This window comes from Peromyscus californicus, unplaced genomic scaffold (genome assembly GCF_007827085.1).
Source record: "Peromyscus californicus insignis strain IS unplaced genomic scaffold, ASM782708v3 Scaffold_15__1_contigs__length_86483966, whole genome shotgun sequence".
In the NCBI taxonomy this organism is placed as follows: Eukaryota; Metazoa; Chordata; class Mammalia; order Rodentia; family Cricetidae; genus Peromyscus; species Peromyscus californicus.
The window spans coordinates 37,190,670-37,206,676 of record NW_026294447.1 but is presented as its reverse complement, the minus strand read 5'-3'; the positions used below and the strand labels follow the sequence as shown (position 1 = coordinate 37,206,676).

Below are 16,007 nucleotides of genomic sequence, written 5' to 3'. Positions count from 1 at the left end.
TGAATGGAAACACATGAACTATGAACCAATGGCTGAGGGGTCCACACTGGATCAGGCCCTCCGAATGGGTGAGACAGTTGATTGGCTTGATCTGTTTGGGGAGGCATCCAGGCAGTGGGACCAGATCTTGTGCTCATTGCATGAGTTGGCTGTTTGAAACCTGGGGCCTATGCAGGATTGTTTGGCTTGGCCTGGGAGGAGGGTACTAGACCTACCTGGACTGAGTCTACCAGGTTGACCTCAGTCTGTGGGGAAGGCTTTGCCCTGGAGGAGATGGGAATGGGGGGGGGGGGGGCGTTGGGGGGAAGGTGAAGGGGACGGGAGGGGGGGAGAACAAGGGAATCCGTGACTGATATGTAGAACTGAATTGTATTGCAAAATAAATTAAAATAAATTAAAAGAAAAAAAAAAAGGGATTCAAGTCCAGGCCAGTGAGCACCAAATGCTGATGCTTTTATTGTCAGACCACATTTTGTCATCTCTCCTGGGCTCTGGGCTCTCTGCTGGGACAGGAGAGTGAGGTGGGAGGGATCAGGGATAGGAGGAGTGTGCTGCCTGCTGCTCTATGGCCACAGGGGCATATCCAAGAGGCCTCTGAACAGCTAAGAGCACTACAGTGACCTCACTGTTCTAGTCTTCCCTCCCTCCTTCCCTAATTGAGATGCCAGCCTTCTGCCTCATTTCTTCCCATCCTGGACACCTGGCACGGGAGGGCTCTCAGCAGAGGCCAAAGACTTCCCCCTGTGCCTCCAGAACATCCTCCATCATAAAGACACTGGCTGTGGGGTGCCAGACAAGCACACTCTCGCCACCCCCCCATCTCCACTCAGTTCCTTGCCCCTCTTCTCTGCCCTGCCCTCTGCCTCCCTCTCCCCCCACAACTCTCCCACCTCCTGCATGCTCTGAGATGAAAGGACCAATTAATCCTGCTACCACCCCCACCTCTGAGCTGAGCTTCTTGCTGGTCCCCAGCCATCAGCATCCCTACCAGGGCTGCCTAAGTGGTCCCAGCAAAGTGTGGCTAATTGGGGGAAAGATTGCCTCCATCCTTCTGAGGCCTGAGCCCTGCAAAGAGGGGCTCTCCCAAGCTAAGCAAAGATTTTTCACCCCGAGGTGTCCTGTCATCAGAGAGAGCCGCAGGGCTGGCTACCTGTCACCTGGACCTTGTTGTTTCTTCCTTGACATGTGGGGCCTGGATGCTGAGCACCTCTGTCGCATCCACCTCCTCTAGCACCACAGATAGCAGAGCACCTGAGGGCATCCAATGAGTAAGAATGTGTGTGTGTGTGCGTGTGTGTGTGTGTGTGTGTGTGTGTGTGTGTGTGTGTGTTTGTGTGTGTGTGTGTGTGTGTGTGTGTGTGCCCCTAGCATCCACTCACGTGGGCAGCTAGTGCGTACTGAGCACTTCCTACACACCTGACACTGTGCTAGGCACTGGGGACACAGAGTGACTGACATGGTCTACACACTGCTCTCAGGCAGCTGGCATTCTGGTAAAGGGGGGCAAACAGTCAAGTGGTGTCCAGTGTATTGGGGATACATACTTCAGGGTAGGGGGACATGGATGAAGGAGCAGTGCGGTTTCAGATAAGGGGAGATGAGGCAGGTCTTACTCTGGAAAGCATATGTATGACCCACCTCCTTTCTTTATGCAATTATGTAAATGTCACGTTCCAGAAAAGACAAGTATTGGTGAAACCTTTGCGTAGCAAAATGTATTGAGGAAAGTGCATTTATTGGTTGGCTCGTTCTTTGGGGTTTGGGGGTGGTTTGTTTGTTTGTTTGTTTTGTTGTTGTTGTTGTTGTTGTTGTTTTTGAGCCAATCAGACACAACCCAGGCTGGCCCTAAAGTGGATATGCCTTGAAGTCCTGAATTCTTCTACTACTGTTCCCCGAGTCCTGAGATTACAGGAACGTATCACCATGCCTAGGTTTTCAAGTCACATGCTGAATCCGACACAGGTGAGGCTTAGCCGTTAGCCTGCAACAGAACTCGAGAACCTCAGCTTTCCCAGAAGAAAAATGGGTTTAATACCGCTTCTCCTCCCAGCTAGCTTACAGGGCTATTGAGAGACTCCATGGAATGAGATTTTAATTTTGTGGGGCTGCTACCTTATTACAGCAAAGTAATGCAGTTGCTGTTAGAACGGAGGCGATGTGGATGAAATAAAGTAGCACCTCCAGGTAGACGTTCCGGGATAATCCAATTCCGATGTGTGTGGCTGGCTGAGGATCACATGAAGACCGTTTCCAAATCTGCGCAGGCAGGGATGGCGTCTTCTTATTAAGCCTTCTGAGGCTCGGAAGTACTTTGTGGTCCCTCAAGGCTGTGGTTAGCTGTCCGCTGTAGAGAGCATTCTGTGTAGGGGTATCTATTACGGTCTTAATTCAGACTATTGGTTAACCTCGAGACCCCAGTTTCCATTCTCCATGACCTACCTACGCTAAAAGCATGAAAATGAAACATCCCCCCCATCCGCATTCTCTACCCCAGCTTGTTGCATTGAGGAACAGCCTCCAATTCTAAAGGTAGGGGGAGCCTGACAGACATGGGGGGGTCTGTCACCCCAGGGAGAAGCACCTGCTCACTTCATGGAATTTCTTCCTCTGGATACTACATTTTGCGGTAAAATGGAATGTTTGCCACTCAGAAGGGAGTTTATTTCACTCAGATAATACCACTAAATTGAAAGGTTTACAGCACGTATCTCCAGGAGAGTGCTCAGCAGCAATCAGATACTTGTCTGATTCCCTGCCCCCTCGGGAGCCCCTGCAGGTGCCATTGCAGCTCGGCTATGAGAGTAGATGATAAGGCTGATGGAGAATGTGGTTTAGAAACTACTTTCTGACGCTGTTTGAGGAGAACAGGACTATCGCCGGGGTGGGTGGTGGCGGAATGGAAGATCAATGGCAAATGTGTCCTCGCCAGGCATTTCAAAACCTCAAAATACAGGTTTTTCCTTTCCAGAGAGACAAGTATGGATTCATCAAACAGAATACTTGCTCTGGTCTACTCCGGGCAAATCAGAGACACCTCCTTCCCTGATATTTCTAATCCAGGATGGGATGGGAGTTCTCGTTTTAGAAAGAAGACAAAGAGATAGAGGTAAGAGCCTAGAAGAAAGAGAGGGGACTGATGGGAGAGAAGAGTGCTGAAGTGTCCCTCTGGTCCTGGTACCCCCAGCTCAGCATCCTGTTTGCCATGGTCACAAATATGGACAGTGTTCTCGTCTTATGGGTGAGAAGGCAGAGTGCAGAGAGGTTACACTACCTTTTCAAGTTCACATGGCTGGTAAGTGGCAATGAAGTATGATCTGCTTAACTCAAGGCCACAATCAAAGTGAAGTCTCCGGTTGACCTCCCTATGGGGCCTTGTCGGGGCAAAGCACTTGGCTGTTCTTCCTCTTGCTCTGTACACTAGGCTTAGAACTCCAGCTCTAACATCCTTTTCTGTTGATAAATTTGGCTTCTAAATAAATAATTCTCCTGTTCATTCCTGTCTGTAGCACCCATCTCCTCCCTCCGGGCTGATTCGTCTCTTCCCCTACTGACATCTTCCCACATTTGCCTAGCTCCTCTTCTTTACCCCTCACACGATAATTCAGCACACACACCACTCACCTTCCCCCCACACACCCATATGCAAAATAAAATTAGAAACATGCCCAACTCTCAAGGTATTTAAGGAATGGAGATTTTCAATCAGTATGGCCCAGACTGAGGCCTTTGGGTCCCCTCCATCCCAAGCCTGTGTGAGAGGCAGGCAGAGCCTGTGCAGGGGGCCAGGCAGCCCGTGACTCAAAGCTGCCCTTAAAGGAAAAAGACCTCTTGTGCTTCCTTGTGTCTGTCCTGGGCCAACAGATTCTCAGGAGCTACCACCTGGAATGCTGTTCTTCCTCTCGTGTATAAGATCCTTTTAGAACACGAAAAGGCTTCCTGGCCCCTTTTTTATTTTTATGTATGCTGATAAAATACAGAGAAAACAGTGTCTGATGATTCAAAAATAGAGGCTAAGCCGATCGGCATATGGCCTTCGCTTCAAAGGATTGCTCGTTTTAATCAGCCAGTTGAGATGCCAATAAGCATTTATTATGTTTGCTTGTACACAGAGGAGTGGGGAAGGCCTTGGGAGCTGTGACAGCTTGGGAGACTGAGGCTAGGAAAAGCATGGATATTCTTGTGGTGTTTCATGGTCTTAGACTCCCCCTACATGCATGGATGCACACACACACACACACACACACACACACACACACACACACACACACGGATGCCATACACTAGTGTCACCACCCTCTCGCTGTCTCGTGGCACACACATGAAAACAGTATGAGAAGGAGACACACAGGGGCAGGAGAAGCTCAGGTCCCAGTCTGTGTCTGGAAAAAGCCCTGTTGTCCTCCCCTCTCCCAAACCAAAGCCGACCCCCCGGGTCCCAGGGGATGCTGAAGTGGGCAGAGGCTGAAACCAGGAGCATCGGGCTAGAACCAGGTTCAAAACCAGGCCCCACCACTCACCTGCTGCATGACCTTGGGCATGTGACTTAGCATCACCTTCTTGGCCCTAGAATGGGGCTCAGCAAGCTTCTGGGATCGTATTGGAGGATTAATGCTGCTGTCAGGTCATGGGTTCAGCACAGTGCCTGTTACTTAGGAAAGGGCCAATCTGTAGTGCTAATGATGGATGACCTAAGACACAAACAGCCACTGTCGTTCAATCTTCTATTCTACACAAGACCCTGGAATATAGGCTCGCCCAGCAAATACTAAACGGTGGATATTGGCACCCAGGTACGTTGGCTCTCACCCCTCAGTTCACAGACCTTCTGAGATAATGCTGATTTTCATGGGTGTTGCCCTGGTAAGCAGAGCTCTCTACAGCCCACATCCCCTCACCCCCTAATACACACACAAGGTTTCCTTGGTCCTGGCCAACAGCAGGGAGGGATGGTAGACAGGAAGAGAAGAGGAGGGGAGGTCAGGGTATGGCTGGAACTACTGTATCAGGGCTGAATCCCCATCTCCCAGTTGGAACTGGGGTTGCAGTAGGGCAGGGCGCCACAACCCGCCCTGGGGGAGCCGAGAAGGGCGGGGATGTGGGGGGCAAGTCCTCAGTGCTGAGCCAGTGGCCAGAGCACCGCCCCCAGGAGCGGAGGGAGGGGTGGCGGAGCTGGGGGGTGCCCAGCTGCCATCCCCGCCGCCTCCTGGCCCCCACTCTCTGGCGCCCAAGTAGAAGGGCGGCAGCTGCCCGCTCCCTCCTCCCCACACCCCCGCTACCTGCCCAGTCCCCGAAGCGAAGCGTGAGGAGGCTGCGAGCCAGTCGGGCGAGCCCATAACTTTGCAGCCTCGGGGATAACCAAGGCCGGCGGCGTCCAGGGCTCTTCCTGTCGCGATCCGAGCTCGGTGAGTTCGTTCCCTAGTCCTCTGCGGCGCTGCGGCCGCTCCGGGGGGCGGCTGCCCGGGCGTCCAGGAGGCAGTGGCGGAGGAACCGGCGGGTGCCCGTGCTGCCTGGGTCCGCAGGGCTCCGGGGCCGCCCTCAGAGGCCGGTGGGGCGGACGCCGGTGCTGAGCGGACAGCTCCCCACGCTCGGGGTCGCCAGTCACTCTCTGCGGGCCTTTGCGGGACGCAGGGTCCCCCGACTGCGCCTGCCCACCGGGCGCCCCGCACTCCCCCAGCCCCTGTCCTTCGCCTTCCCAGAGCCGCGGCGCATCTGGAGGCTGCTCCCGCGCCCCCCTGGCGACTGGCGCCGGGAAGACACTTGCTTCCCTCGCCGGAGCCCGGTACCTAGGGCTCTATGAAGTGGGCAGCGCCCCCGTGGCCTCCGGGGATGCATGGCTATGGGGACGCTGAGCCCCAGCGATCACAGAGTCGTGCCCTGAGCTGCGCCCCAGCTGTGCAGAGAGACTGCAGGTCCCCAGAGCGGTAAACACAGTCACCTGCAAAGAAGATTTCAAGGTGACCAATGTCTCAGCCCGGATGGACGGGACAGCTTGGACACAGGCCCTGTGGCATCCATCCATCCTGGGTGCAGCCACCTTCCCAGAACTTTTCTCGTGCCTCCTTCTGGCCGATTACTTAGACCACTGGAAAGTTCTCCTCCACACACAGAACCCATTTCCCCGTGGTATCCGAAGTCGGGCAGAGGCCCCGGCTGTAAGAGGTGAAGCTGCATTCAGCTCTGTGTAGGGGTGTCAACCCAGGAAATGCTGCCAAGCATCCATCCACGAGTCCACCCAGGACGAGCTTCTTGGCATCGAAAGGGTTTAGGCGCCTTGGGGATTGTTTGGGTTTCTCCCGCCAGGAAAGCGAAAGGCGGGTGCGAGTGGGGGATTTCAATTTCATTGCCTCAGAGGAAAACACTCTTTTGCAAAGATTTTATAGAAATAGTCAGGGCAACCAGCGGCTGGGAAATGAACTGATCAGGACCCACTGGCACAAGCAGTCTAGCTATACCTCCACCCTCCCCAGCCCCTGAACACTGTATCGATTTTTTAATTGATTTTGAAAAGAAAAAGCCAGGTGGCAGGGGGTAGGTATACACACACATACCCAGAGGCACACAGAAAACACGTAGAGTCGCAGGCAAGGGAACACACATCATGATCCACAGCACAACTACTTCCAGAGAGCCTTGGGTAACCTGTGAGGTCACAGAATATTGCTCAAGACAGGAGTTGGGGGGAGGGGTGAATCAAGATTTCCAAGAGTCGAGCGGGTCTCACCACCCCCACTGGATCGTTCTTTCTCCTAGAGAAGCCTTAGCTAGAGATCCCAAAAATGGGTTTTCACTACCGTGATACCGTAGCAGTTTTACCCCTCAGCTCCTAAACCCCACGCCGCCCCCACATACAATCACTCCAGACTGCAAACAGGCCCTTCCCTCCTGTGCCTGACCTCCATGACTCCAAGGAAACCGGGACTTCTTATCCGAAGTAGGTCTGGCCAGAGGCAGGCCCGCTGTGGTCTCTGGGTTTCTAACCTGCTTGGTCCTAAATTAGGAAAGGGTGGTCCGAGGGGGCAGAGTTTGGGAGATTTGTGTACAGCCCTCCGGACCTTCGACCAAGGAGAAGAGGACCAGGATGACCCTGGACAACGCTGTAAGGCTTCCTCTCTCCTTGCGCCCCTTAGGAATGTAATCGAGGAGGAGGATGCTGGCCCTGCGGCTGCTCAACGTGGTGGCCCCCGCCTACTTCCTTTGCATTTCCCTGGTGACCTTCGTCCTGCAGCTCTTCCTCTTCCTGCCCAGCATGCGAGAGGACCCCACAGCCACCCCGCTCTTCTCGCCTGCCGTGCTTCACGGGGCGCTCTTCCTGTTCCTCTCAGCCAATGCCCTGGGCAATTACATCCTGGTCATCCAGAACTCCCCAGACGACCTGGGTACCTGCCAGGGAACCTCATCCCAGCGATCTCAGTGCCCACCACCCAGCACCCACTTCTGCCGAGTGTGCTCCCGAGTCACGCTGAGGCACGACCATCACTGTTTCTTCACTGGCAACTGCATCGGTAGCAGGAACATGCGCAACTTCATCCTGTTCTGCCTCTACACTTCACTGGCCTGTCTTTACTCCATGGTGGCCGGCGTGGCCTACATCTCAGCTGTCCTTTCCATCTCCTTCGCCCATCCCCTGGCCTTCCTCACGCTCCTGCCCACTTCAATCAGCCAGTTCTTCTCCGGTGAGTGGGCCTGGGCAGGTCTGGCAGACAAGACCTCCTAGCCCAAACCCAAGTTTTTTTCAAATAAAAGCACAGGCTATTCAGTTCAAACCGCCAGATAACCAGCCGTTTGGTATAATTACGCCCCAGTATTTCAGGAGGCACACCAAGAGAACAGATTGTAATCTATCAGAGATTCAGATTAACTGGGCATGCTCTATTTCCTCTGACATTTGACCCCCCTCATCTCTCATACTATATGTTACTCATAAAATTATGGCAACCAAGCTCTACACCTCTCAGGAGCGGCACTCTCCTTCAGAGCTCATGCTATGCTCCCCATTGACCTGGACCCCACCTCACCCCCAATCCTGTCCACATTCCTTCAGGAGCTTTTACCGAACAACCACAGCTACACTTGACTTCAGGTTGTGCTCAGCAGGAGGCTAACTGCTCACCTCCAACCTCCCACCCACTAGGTTTGACTCCACTAGGCTCTTCTGCAATTGACAAGTGGCTCAGAGCCACTTCACAGCTTACAAGTCCACACTCCAGAGATCCAGTCTGCTGTAGGATCTGGATCTTTGGAAGGCTCTGACACCTGCTGGAGCCAGGTGCATGAGTCCTCATACTGGTGCTCACGTGGGGATGAGGACTGTAATTTGAATAGTATGTCTCAAAGAACATCCCATGACGCCCTGGGAGACTCTGCTCCTGGTGGCAAGTCCATTTTACCTGGCCTTGGCATTTGTCCCTACTTCATTTCTTTCCACTCTTTTCTTACCTTGACCTTTGATTCTGACCAATTTGATCTCTACCATTAGTAGTGTGTACACAAAGGTGTGTGTCTGTTGTTCTTAGGTCCATTTCTCAGATAAAGAAACTGAGTCTTATCTGGAACTAAATGACCTGCCTAGCGTCTTACTTCCCTGGAATAGTTATCTCTGGCTTGTATCCAGGTGCTTAAACCACAATCCAGTGCTCTTCCTCAGTTCCCATAGTCCCAAACACAATGACTTGACCTTCTAGGCTCAAAGAAAGACAGCTGCTTCTACAGAGAACTTAACTGTCCTGGTGCACCTGGACTGGACTGAACTGTGCTGGACCAGACTGGACTGGGCTGGGCTAGGCATTTGAAAAAAAAAAAACAAACTGGCTGTACCCTAGGGGAGCTCTCATTTCAGCCCCTGTCTTATCTATAACCCAGCTCTTCCCAGACATAGAACTAGCATGCCAATTGGCAGTGGGAACACAGCAGCCCAGGGAGCACCAGCCACGGGAAATGCCTGGAGGGCTGGTGGCGAAGCTGGGCCCAGAACTTGGAGCTCTGGGGCCTTCTGGATCTTGGTGCTGGCACGAGAGGCTGCCAAGACTGAAATAAGCAGGATGGGGGAGGGTAGGTGGGTGGGCTGGGGGTGGAGTGTGAGAGCAGGCAGGTGGAGTGATGAGGAGAGCCAGAGAACCTGATTACACATCTTTTCCCAAGTAGTCTCACAACCATAAAAATGGGTGGTTCCAGAAGGAGGACCTTGAAAGGGTTGGATTTAAGTCTGGGCGTGAGGCCTGGCCATATGTGCTAGGTTTGGGAAATATGGAAGAAAGGAAGCCTCTCGCTTTGATCTGATGGGAGAAAAGAGCCAGCCCATGCCCACCTCAGGGCCCAGGCATCTGTTCTGGCTTTAGAATGAGTCTCACCATCCTTCACCATGCCCACTAGAAAAAGGAATTCAAGACTTCTCATCGCCAGACCCACCTCCTCTTCCTCCTTTACTGACACTTCACATCCTTCCCTGGTCCTCTCCACTCACGTACACTTTCCTGTTCAGCTCCCTCCTTTGAGATCCCTCTTCTCCAGTTCCTGGTCCAAATGGTCCAGAGCATACCCTCTTGGCCGCTCAGAACAGGTGGACAGGAGAGTGTACCAAGGCAGTTGTTGAATAGAAATCACTCCTGAGGTCAAGACCTGCCATGAGCACCTGAGATGGCAGTGAGGGGGGCCTTGAAAGCCCCCCACCTTTTGGGGGGGGGGGGTGTTTCTAAAAATGCAAATACCACTGAGTCCAGACCCTCGGCTAACACCAAAGGTAAAAGAGAGGTCAGCTGAGGAAGTCTGAAACAGGTTTTTTCCTTTGGTTTCATGCCACCTGTCTGAGCCCCATTCTTTTTTTTTTTTTTTTTTTCTTTTTTTTTTTTTCTTTTTTTTTTTTGGTTTTTCAAGACAGGGTTTCTCTGTGTAGTTTTGGTGCCTTTCCTGGAACTCGCTTTGTAGACCAGGCTGGCCTCGAACTCACAGAGATCCACCTGCCTCTGCCTCCCGAGTGCTGGGATTAAAGGCATGCGCCACCACCACCCGGCTCTGAGCTCCATTCTTTTTTTTTTTTTTTTTTTTTTTTTTAAAGATTTATTTATTTATTATGTATACAGAGAAGGGCACCAGATCTCATTACAGATGGTTGTGAGCCACCATGTGGTTGCTGGGAATTGAACTCAGGACCTCTGGAAGAGCAGTCGGTGCTCTTAACCTCTGAGCCATCTCTCCAGTCCCCCTGAGCTCCATTCTTATCTAGAGAATGGAGATGACACCATCTAGCATGTGCCACAGCGTTTGGATTAGCATGAGTTAGTAGATAGCACTAGAAGGTCCGGTGGGAGAAAAAGATGGCTAGAACTTACTGAGTACCTATCTTGTGCCCCAAAGGCTGCGTCTCATCGCATCCAATCCAAATCTGGGAGACTGCTAGTCTATTTTTTTAAAGGCTGGGGAGCCAAAGGCTCTGCCAGGTTAACTTGTTTCTGAGCCATGTCGCTTTGGATTCTGGGTTCATTTTGCTCTGCTCTGCCACCCTGCCTGTCTAGTCTTGCTTCCTTGCTGAATGGGCCTCTTTCTGAGGAGGGGGATTGCGGATGCCCAAATGGATGACAGAATATGCTGGGGGATGGTTTGGCAGGGGTGCTAGAGATGGCCGCCGGGAGGAGGGCAAGGACAGAGGAAATTAGATGATGTAATCTTTCAGGTCCCTTAAGAAAGTTCTGTGATTTTTTTGAAAGAGGAAGTATTATTACATAGTTTAGAGGCGCTGAAGCAGCCAGGCCTGGTAACTTCAAACACTTTGAAAGAAAGAAAGAAAGCAGCTCCCCAGAATAGCCTTTTGTGGCTGCTGCATGGGGCCAGCAAAAGGCAGAAAGGTCTTTGCCTCATGCCTTGATTTAGAAACCTATGGGAAATGGTTTCCATCTGCCTGGCTTGTTCCTGGGGCTGAGTTGCAAGGCAGGCCTGAGCTTGACAGCTCCGAGGCTCTCACATCCTAGCTTGAGGGCTAGCTTGCACATCAGTATTCCTCAAGCTGGAAGGGCACCATGTCCCCGGGAGTCTCTGTCCTGCACATGGCTGCCCAAGCTAATTTGTACTGACAAGGAAAAAGTGGGTCACAGGATGGTCCAGCCCCATTTGAGTCTCTTTGATGCCCCCCCAACAATGGTGGAGGGGGGTCTCTAAATGCCAGCTGGAACAAGATTTCTGTCCTCTGGGCAGCTGGACCTATCTGTCTCTAACTTTGCAAAGAAAATCCTGCTACCCAAGCTCCTAGGGTTGAGGAAAGAGGCTTCAGATGAGCAAGCCAGCAAATCGATTCATCTTGGCTGCTGAATCCATCATGGATCAGACTAACAGGTGTTGAAGCCTGCTTCTCAGGAGTCTGGAAACTGGAGCCTGGGAAGAGGTAGGCTGGGGCAAGGAGGTGCTGGGGGAAGGGAAGACGAGGGAGATGTGTGTGGGTAGACTGGGTTGTAAAGTGACATCCCTGAAGCAGGTACCCAAGCCTCACTGGAGAAGGTGGTGGTGGGGTGGCCCCTGAGTTCTAGTCTCAACCCACTGCTCTGGCTGCTAAGCATGTCAGGGTGGTTGTAAGCATGTCAAGGTAGATGTTTACTACAGCTACCACAGCTGCAGCCCAGCCCGGACTCCAAGCCCTGGAAAGGTGAGGGAAGGCCGGAGGGTCTTGTTCTCCTCCTCTGAGCCTTGATATTCAGCACTGAGTAGAAACCACAGCACTGGAAACTCACAACCCCTGTAATCCTGTTAAACCTGTGAAGCATTATCATAGCCATTTTGCAATAAGCAACCTACAACTCAGAGAGGTTAAGAAACCTGCGCAAGTCCACACAGCTGGGAGATTCAAATCCAGCATGGACTAATCCTCCCACCTCAAACTCTGAGGACACATGAGACCTCTTACTAGTGGACGTTTAAAAACAGCCACAGGGAGTGCTGGGTTTGAAGGGTGTAGAGGAGGTGCTGTCCCGTGTTAGGGTGCTGAACTGATGGCCTGGCGGGGGGGGGGGGGGGGGGGGGGGGCGCCTGTTAGAGCCTTAGCCGGCTGACGTTGACTGACAGGCAGGACTGCTTTGGCCGAGTATTCCAGTGTCTGCTTCTTTTGTTAACATTAATGACTGAATTGTTCTCTAAGTCAGCTCTGTGCGCTGCCCTTGAAGCTGAGCTTGTGACTTGGTCCCATGACCAGGTCCTGTCCTCCATCATGCTGTCAGTTTCCCAGATCCTCCCAGACAGTGCTCCCAGCCTCACCGGGAGAACTGACAGCAGTCTAGACAGCTGCCCAGGCGCCAGCTCCCCCTTTAGGGTCCTAAGTTCGCTCCTCTCTCTTCATGTGTACCCTGCCACACCCCACTTCCAATCCAGAAAGCGAAATGGGGAGCATTTCTGCCTCTAGGGAAATGTGCAGCGTCCTAGGCTGTGCCAGAAATGCTGAGGACCCTTTTCGCTGAGCCCATTTAGCTTGTTCTCCGTCCCCCTAGGCCCCCGGTTCTTGCCCCCTCCTCAGGAGCCGTCAGCACTAAGGAAAACTTGGGGCAAGGAACTCAGCCACAGTCTCACAGGCTGCATTTTGCTACACATCGCAAACTTCCAGCTCGTGAGCCTCTCTCCCTTGCCTCGCAGCAGAAAGGGCCAGAGCGAGGAGGAGCGCCTGGGTACGTGGCCTGGGTGTAAAGCGGTCTGGTGTTTCTCTCCGCCCCCCACCCCCCACAGGAGCTGTCCTCGGTTCTGACATGTTCGTCATCCTCATGCTCTACCTCTGGTTTGCCGTCGGCCTGGCCTGCGCGGGTTTCTGCTGCCACCAGCTGCTGCTGATTCTCCGGGGGCAGACCCGCTACCAGGTTCGAAAGGGGGTGGCAGTGAGAGCCCGGCCCTGGCGCAAGAACTTACAGGAGGTCTTCGGAAAGAGGTGGCTGCTGGGCTTGCTGGTCCCCATGTTCAATGTCGGGACCGAAAGCTCCAAGCAGCAGGACAAATAGCGGGCAAGTACGCCTGCCGTCTCTGTGTCTCAGTTCCTCCTGAACGTAAGACCACAGCACCCCTGTCTCCACCTGTGACACAGCACACCCTCCCCTAGGAAGGGCCTCATATCCACCCCAGGTCTTCCACCCTCAGAGGATTTATAAACAGGTGCATTCTGACATGGAGGGGAACTGGCCACCTGGGTACCGCTAGGCTGCCCACGGGCCAGCCAGGTAGGTAGCTGCTAAGCTGTTAGGGTGTTTCTGCTCCACGTTGTTATCTCCTGAGAAGCCCCTCCCCCGGTTCCTGCCTGGCCCATCCACTCTCGTGTCTCAGGCCATCACCGCTTCTGCTAAAGTCCTTCTCTTCCGTGTTGATAGTGGAGACTACATTCTGGTTGTGGGTGGGAGACTCCCCAGGCCCTGGAGGCTGGTAAATGGTACAGTTAACAAGCATGAACGACCGTCCAGTAAGCTTTACCAACCGCTAGTGAAAATGGGAAGGGGTGGGGACGCACACTCATCCGCTAGAAGGGATCTTCAGCAGTGTGTGTAGGTCGAGGGGACCACAAGCACTTACTTCAATCAATGACCTAGCATTTTCTTTAACGCTGTTCCCTTCCCAGACTGCCCCAGCTGGCCACCCCAGCCCAGCCAGCCCAAGAGTTAGCTGGATACTTCTTTTCCCTGGAATTCCTCTGTCATTTGGGTCTCCAGCCTCAGATTTTTGCTAGATATTGGGAAGGGAAGAAGGAAAGAGAAAGGGGAGTTACCCATAAGTAAACAAGGGAAGTGTGTTTCTATATAGCCTTATATACCATATGTAATGTGTGTGTGTGTGTGTGTGTGTGTGTGTGTGTGTGTGTGTGTGTGTGTGTGTGTGTGTGTAAGGGGGCGGAGGTGAGGAGTGTTTGTTGTTATGAGCAGAGAGGAAGAGTGAATATTGGAGGGGAAGGATGGAAGAGCAAATGGGTTGACTCTCTTGCAACCAAAGCCATCCGGTGTTTGAATACTACCTGGAGTGTTCAAACTGACCATTGGCAGTATTTTAACAGGATCTAGGCGGTTATCTGCCAGGAGTACTATGAAAGAGACTTTTGATCTAGTCCTAGATGAACTTAGAAATCCCTTTACAGTCCTGATTCTAATGTCCTCTTTGCCATTGCTGGGTCCATGGGCAAGGTCTTTAGAGACCCCTGGGGGTTACCTGCTGTCATGGGGCAGGGGGTGGGGTGAGCATGGGAAGACTCTAGAAATCAGAACACAGACTTTCTGCACCCAACCCAGCCAATCTGGAGACTTTCTGATGTTAGCAGTGGCCGAGAGGGGCTAGCACTGGAGGACGGGGAGGTGTAGCTGTGTTAGGGTCAGGTGGGGGCAGCTGTAGGGAGAGAAAAGCCTGAAGGTCATGCTCAGTCCTGAGGGGTTGGTGGGGGTGACAGAATATGAGGGTGCAATTGCCAGTCCATTGCTGCCAGTCTGACCAGCTCTAGATGGGGGCACTGCCTTGTATTCTGAGACCCAGAGGACCAGACAGACCCATGGGCACATGAAGAAGTGGGAGCCACATAAAAACCCTCTCCCAACTTGGTCCCCAAGGCCAATCTAACATTCATACAGGCACTGAGGCTGAAGCCCACACCTGGCCTGAAGTATCCAGTGGGTAGCCACAGCGACCCCAACCATTGCTCCGTAAGACCCTGGATTCTTGAACAGAGGCTGGGGCAATTTTATGCAGGCCCTCCTTTGGTGCCCTCCAGAGGGCTAATGTAGTAATGGGTTTTCTGCTCACACTTCTCCCTCCAGCATCCATTATTTTGGGGCCTCCCCTTTGTTCAGCCTCCATCCGTTCATCCTGCCTGTATTTATCAAGCACCAACAGTGGGCTGGGTCTCAGTCACTGGCAATCCAGATGCCGATCTGACAATTCCACTCTACGACGACCTTGGCAGTCCTTGAAGCCCGGCCCCCTTGGAGGGAAAATGCGTGGTAGGGTTGAAGGGAAGCCCAGGCTTCCTCGGTGGAGGAGCCATGAGAGGTGTCTTCACGGACAATTCTGGCCACCCCTTAGCAGCATGAGGAAACAAGGGGTGGGAGAGGGTCTGGACAGTGCAGGACTTGGAGCTTTCTTGACCCTAGAGAGTTCAAACTTGAAAGGCAGCCCTGCTTTGTCCATGGAGCCTGACATCCAGAAAGGAAAAGGGGAGAACTTCAGGTGTCTAGCTCCTTAAACACTGGTCGCTGAGGGGTGGCTGTGGGGAACCTGCCAGGTGTGCTACGTGAGTAGCCTTTGTGCCCATGGCCCTCTGTTGTTAATGAAGACTATCAATAAAATATGTGGTTTTCAACTGTATTTGACTTGACTGTCTGGTTGGTGGCAGGACTGCAGTAACGGCATGTCCCTGATGCTGATTTACAATGATTGAGAATACTTCCGGGGGGGTGCTGGGGCAGTGGTGGCGCACGCCTTTAATCCCAGCACTCGGGAGGCAGAGCCAGACGGATCTCTGTGAGTTCGAGGCCAGCCTGGACTACAGAGTGAGATCCAGGACAGACACCAAAACTACACAGAGAAACCCTGTGTCGGAAAGAAAAAAAAAAAAAAAAAACTTCTGGGGACTGGAGAGATTGCTCAGTGGTTAAGAGCACTGGTTTCTCTTCCAGAAGACCCGAGTTCAATTCCCATCACACATGGCAGCTCACAACTGTCTGTAATTCCAGTTCCAAGGGATCTGTTTGACACCTTCACACCAATGAACATAAAATAATTTTAAAAAAAAAAGAAAAGAATACTTCTGTTCCAGTGAGTAAGAAACTATAGCAAGATTTCCTGAGTGATGCACTTCTGGTACCCCTGTTCCTCCCTAGAGACCCCAGATTCACTGAACAATCTGGCACTAATCCAGGACTCTGCTTCAACCCCCTCCCACACTCTACACATACCTATGTCTGTTGTGACTGGTCAGGGCCATGCAGTGTGGTGGTAGTATGACTCTCAGCCTTGGTGGGGTAGTAGGTATATGGCCCTGGGGTCTGTGAACCACAGAGACCATGAATGAAAGA

The 16,007-nt window shown here is 52.6% G+C and overlaps 1 protein-coding gene and 1 long non-coding RNA gene across 4 annotated transcripts; one reads left to right on the top strand and one right to left on the bottom strand.

Moving 5' to 3' along the window:
• Window positions 1–427: 427 nt before the first annotated feature.
• Window positions 428–4,634, bottom strand: LOC128110791 (uncharacterized). 2 transcript variants are annotated; one of them, XR_008218332.1, is made up of 3 exons: window positions 4,518–4,634; window positions 2,113–2,344; window positions 428–1,981 (listed from the first exon to the last, which is right to left on the bottom strand). It is a non-coding gene; the product is annotated as an uncharacterized LOC128110791 (long non-coding RNA). The 2 variants fall into 2 exon arrangements; XR_008218331.1 differs by having other exon boundaries at window positions 428–2,344.
• A 44-nt stretch (window positions 4,635–4,678) lies between these two features.
• Window positions 4,679–15,297, top strand: LOC128110789 (palmitoyltransferase ZDHHC22). 2 transcript variants are annotated; one of them, XM_052738613.1, is made up of 3 exons: window positions 4,679–4,790; window positions 7,128–7,673; window positions 12,697–15,297. In XM_052738613.1, the coding sequence occupies exons 2-3, from the start codon at window positions 7,148–7,150 to the stop codon at window positions 12,960–12,962; spliced, it is 792 nt and encodes a 263-aa protein (XP_052594573.1). In that variant the 5' UTR covers window positions 4,679–4,790; window positions 7,128–7,147; the 3' UTR covers window positions 12,963–15,297. The 2 variants fall into 2 exon arrangements, with proteins under 2 accessions (XP_052594573.1, XP_052594572.1); XM_052738612.1 differs by lacking the exon at window positions 4,679–4,790 and adding an exon at window positions 4,806–5,402.
• Window positions 15,298–16,007: the final 710 nt, after the last annotated feature.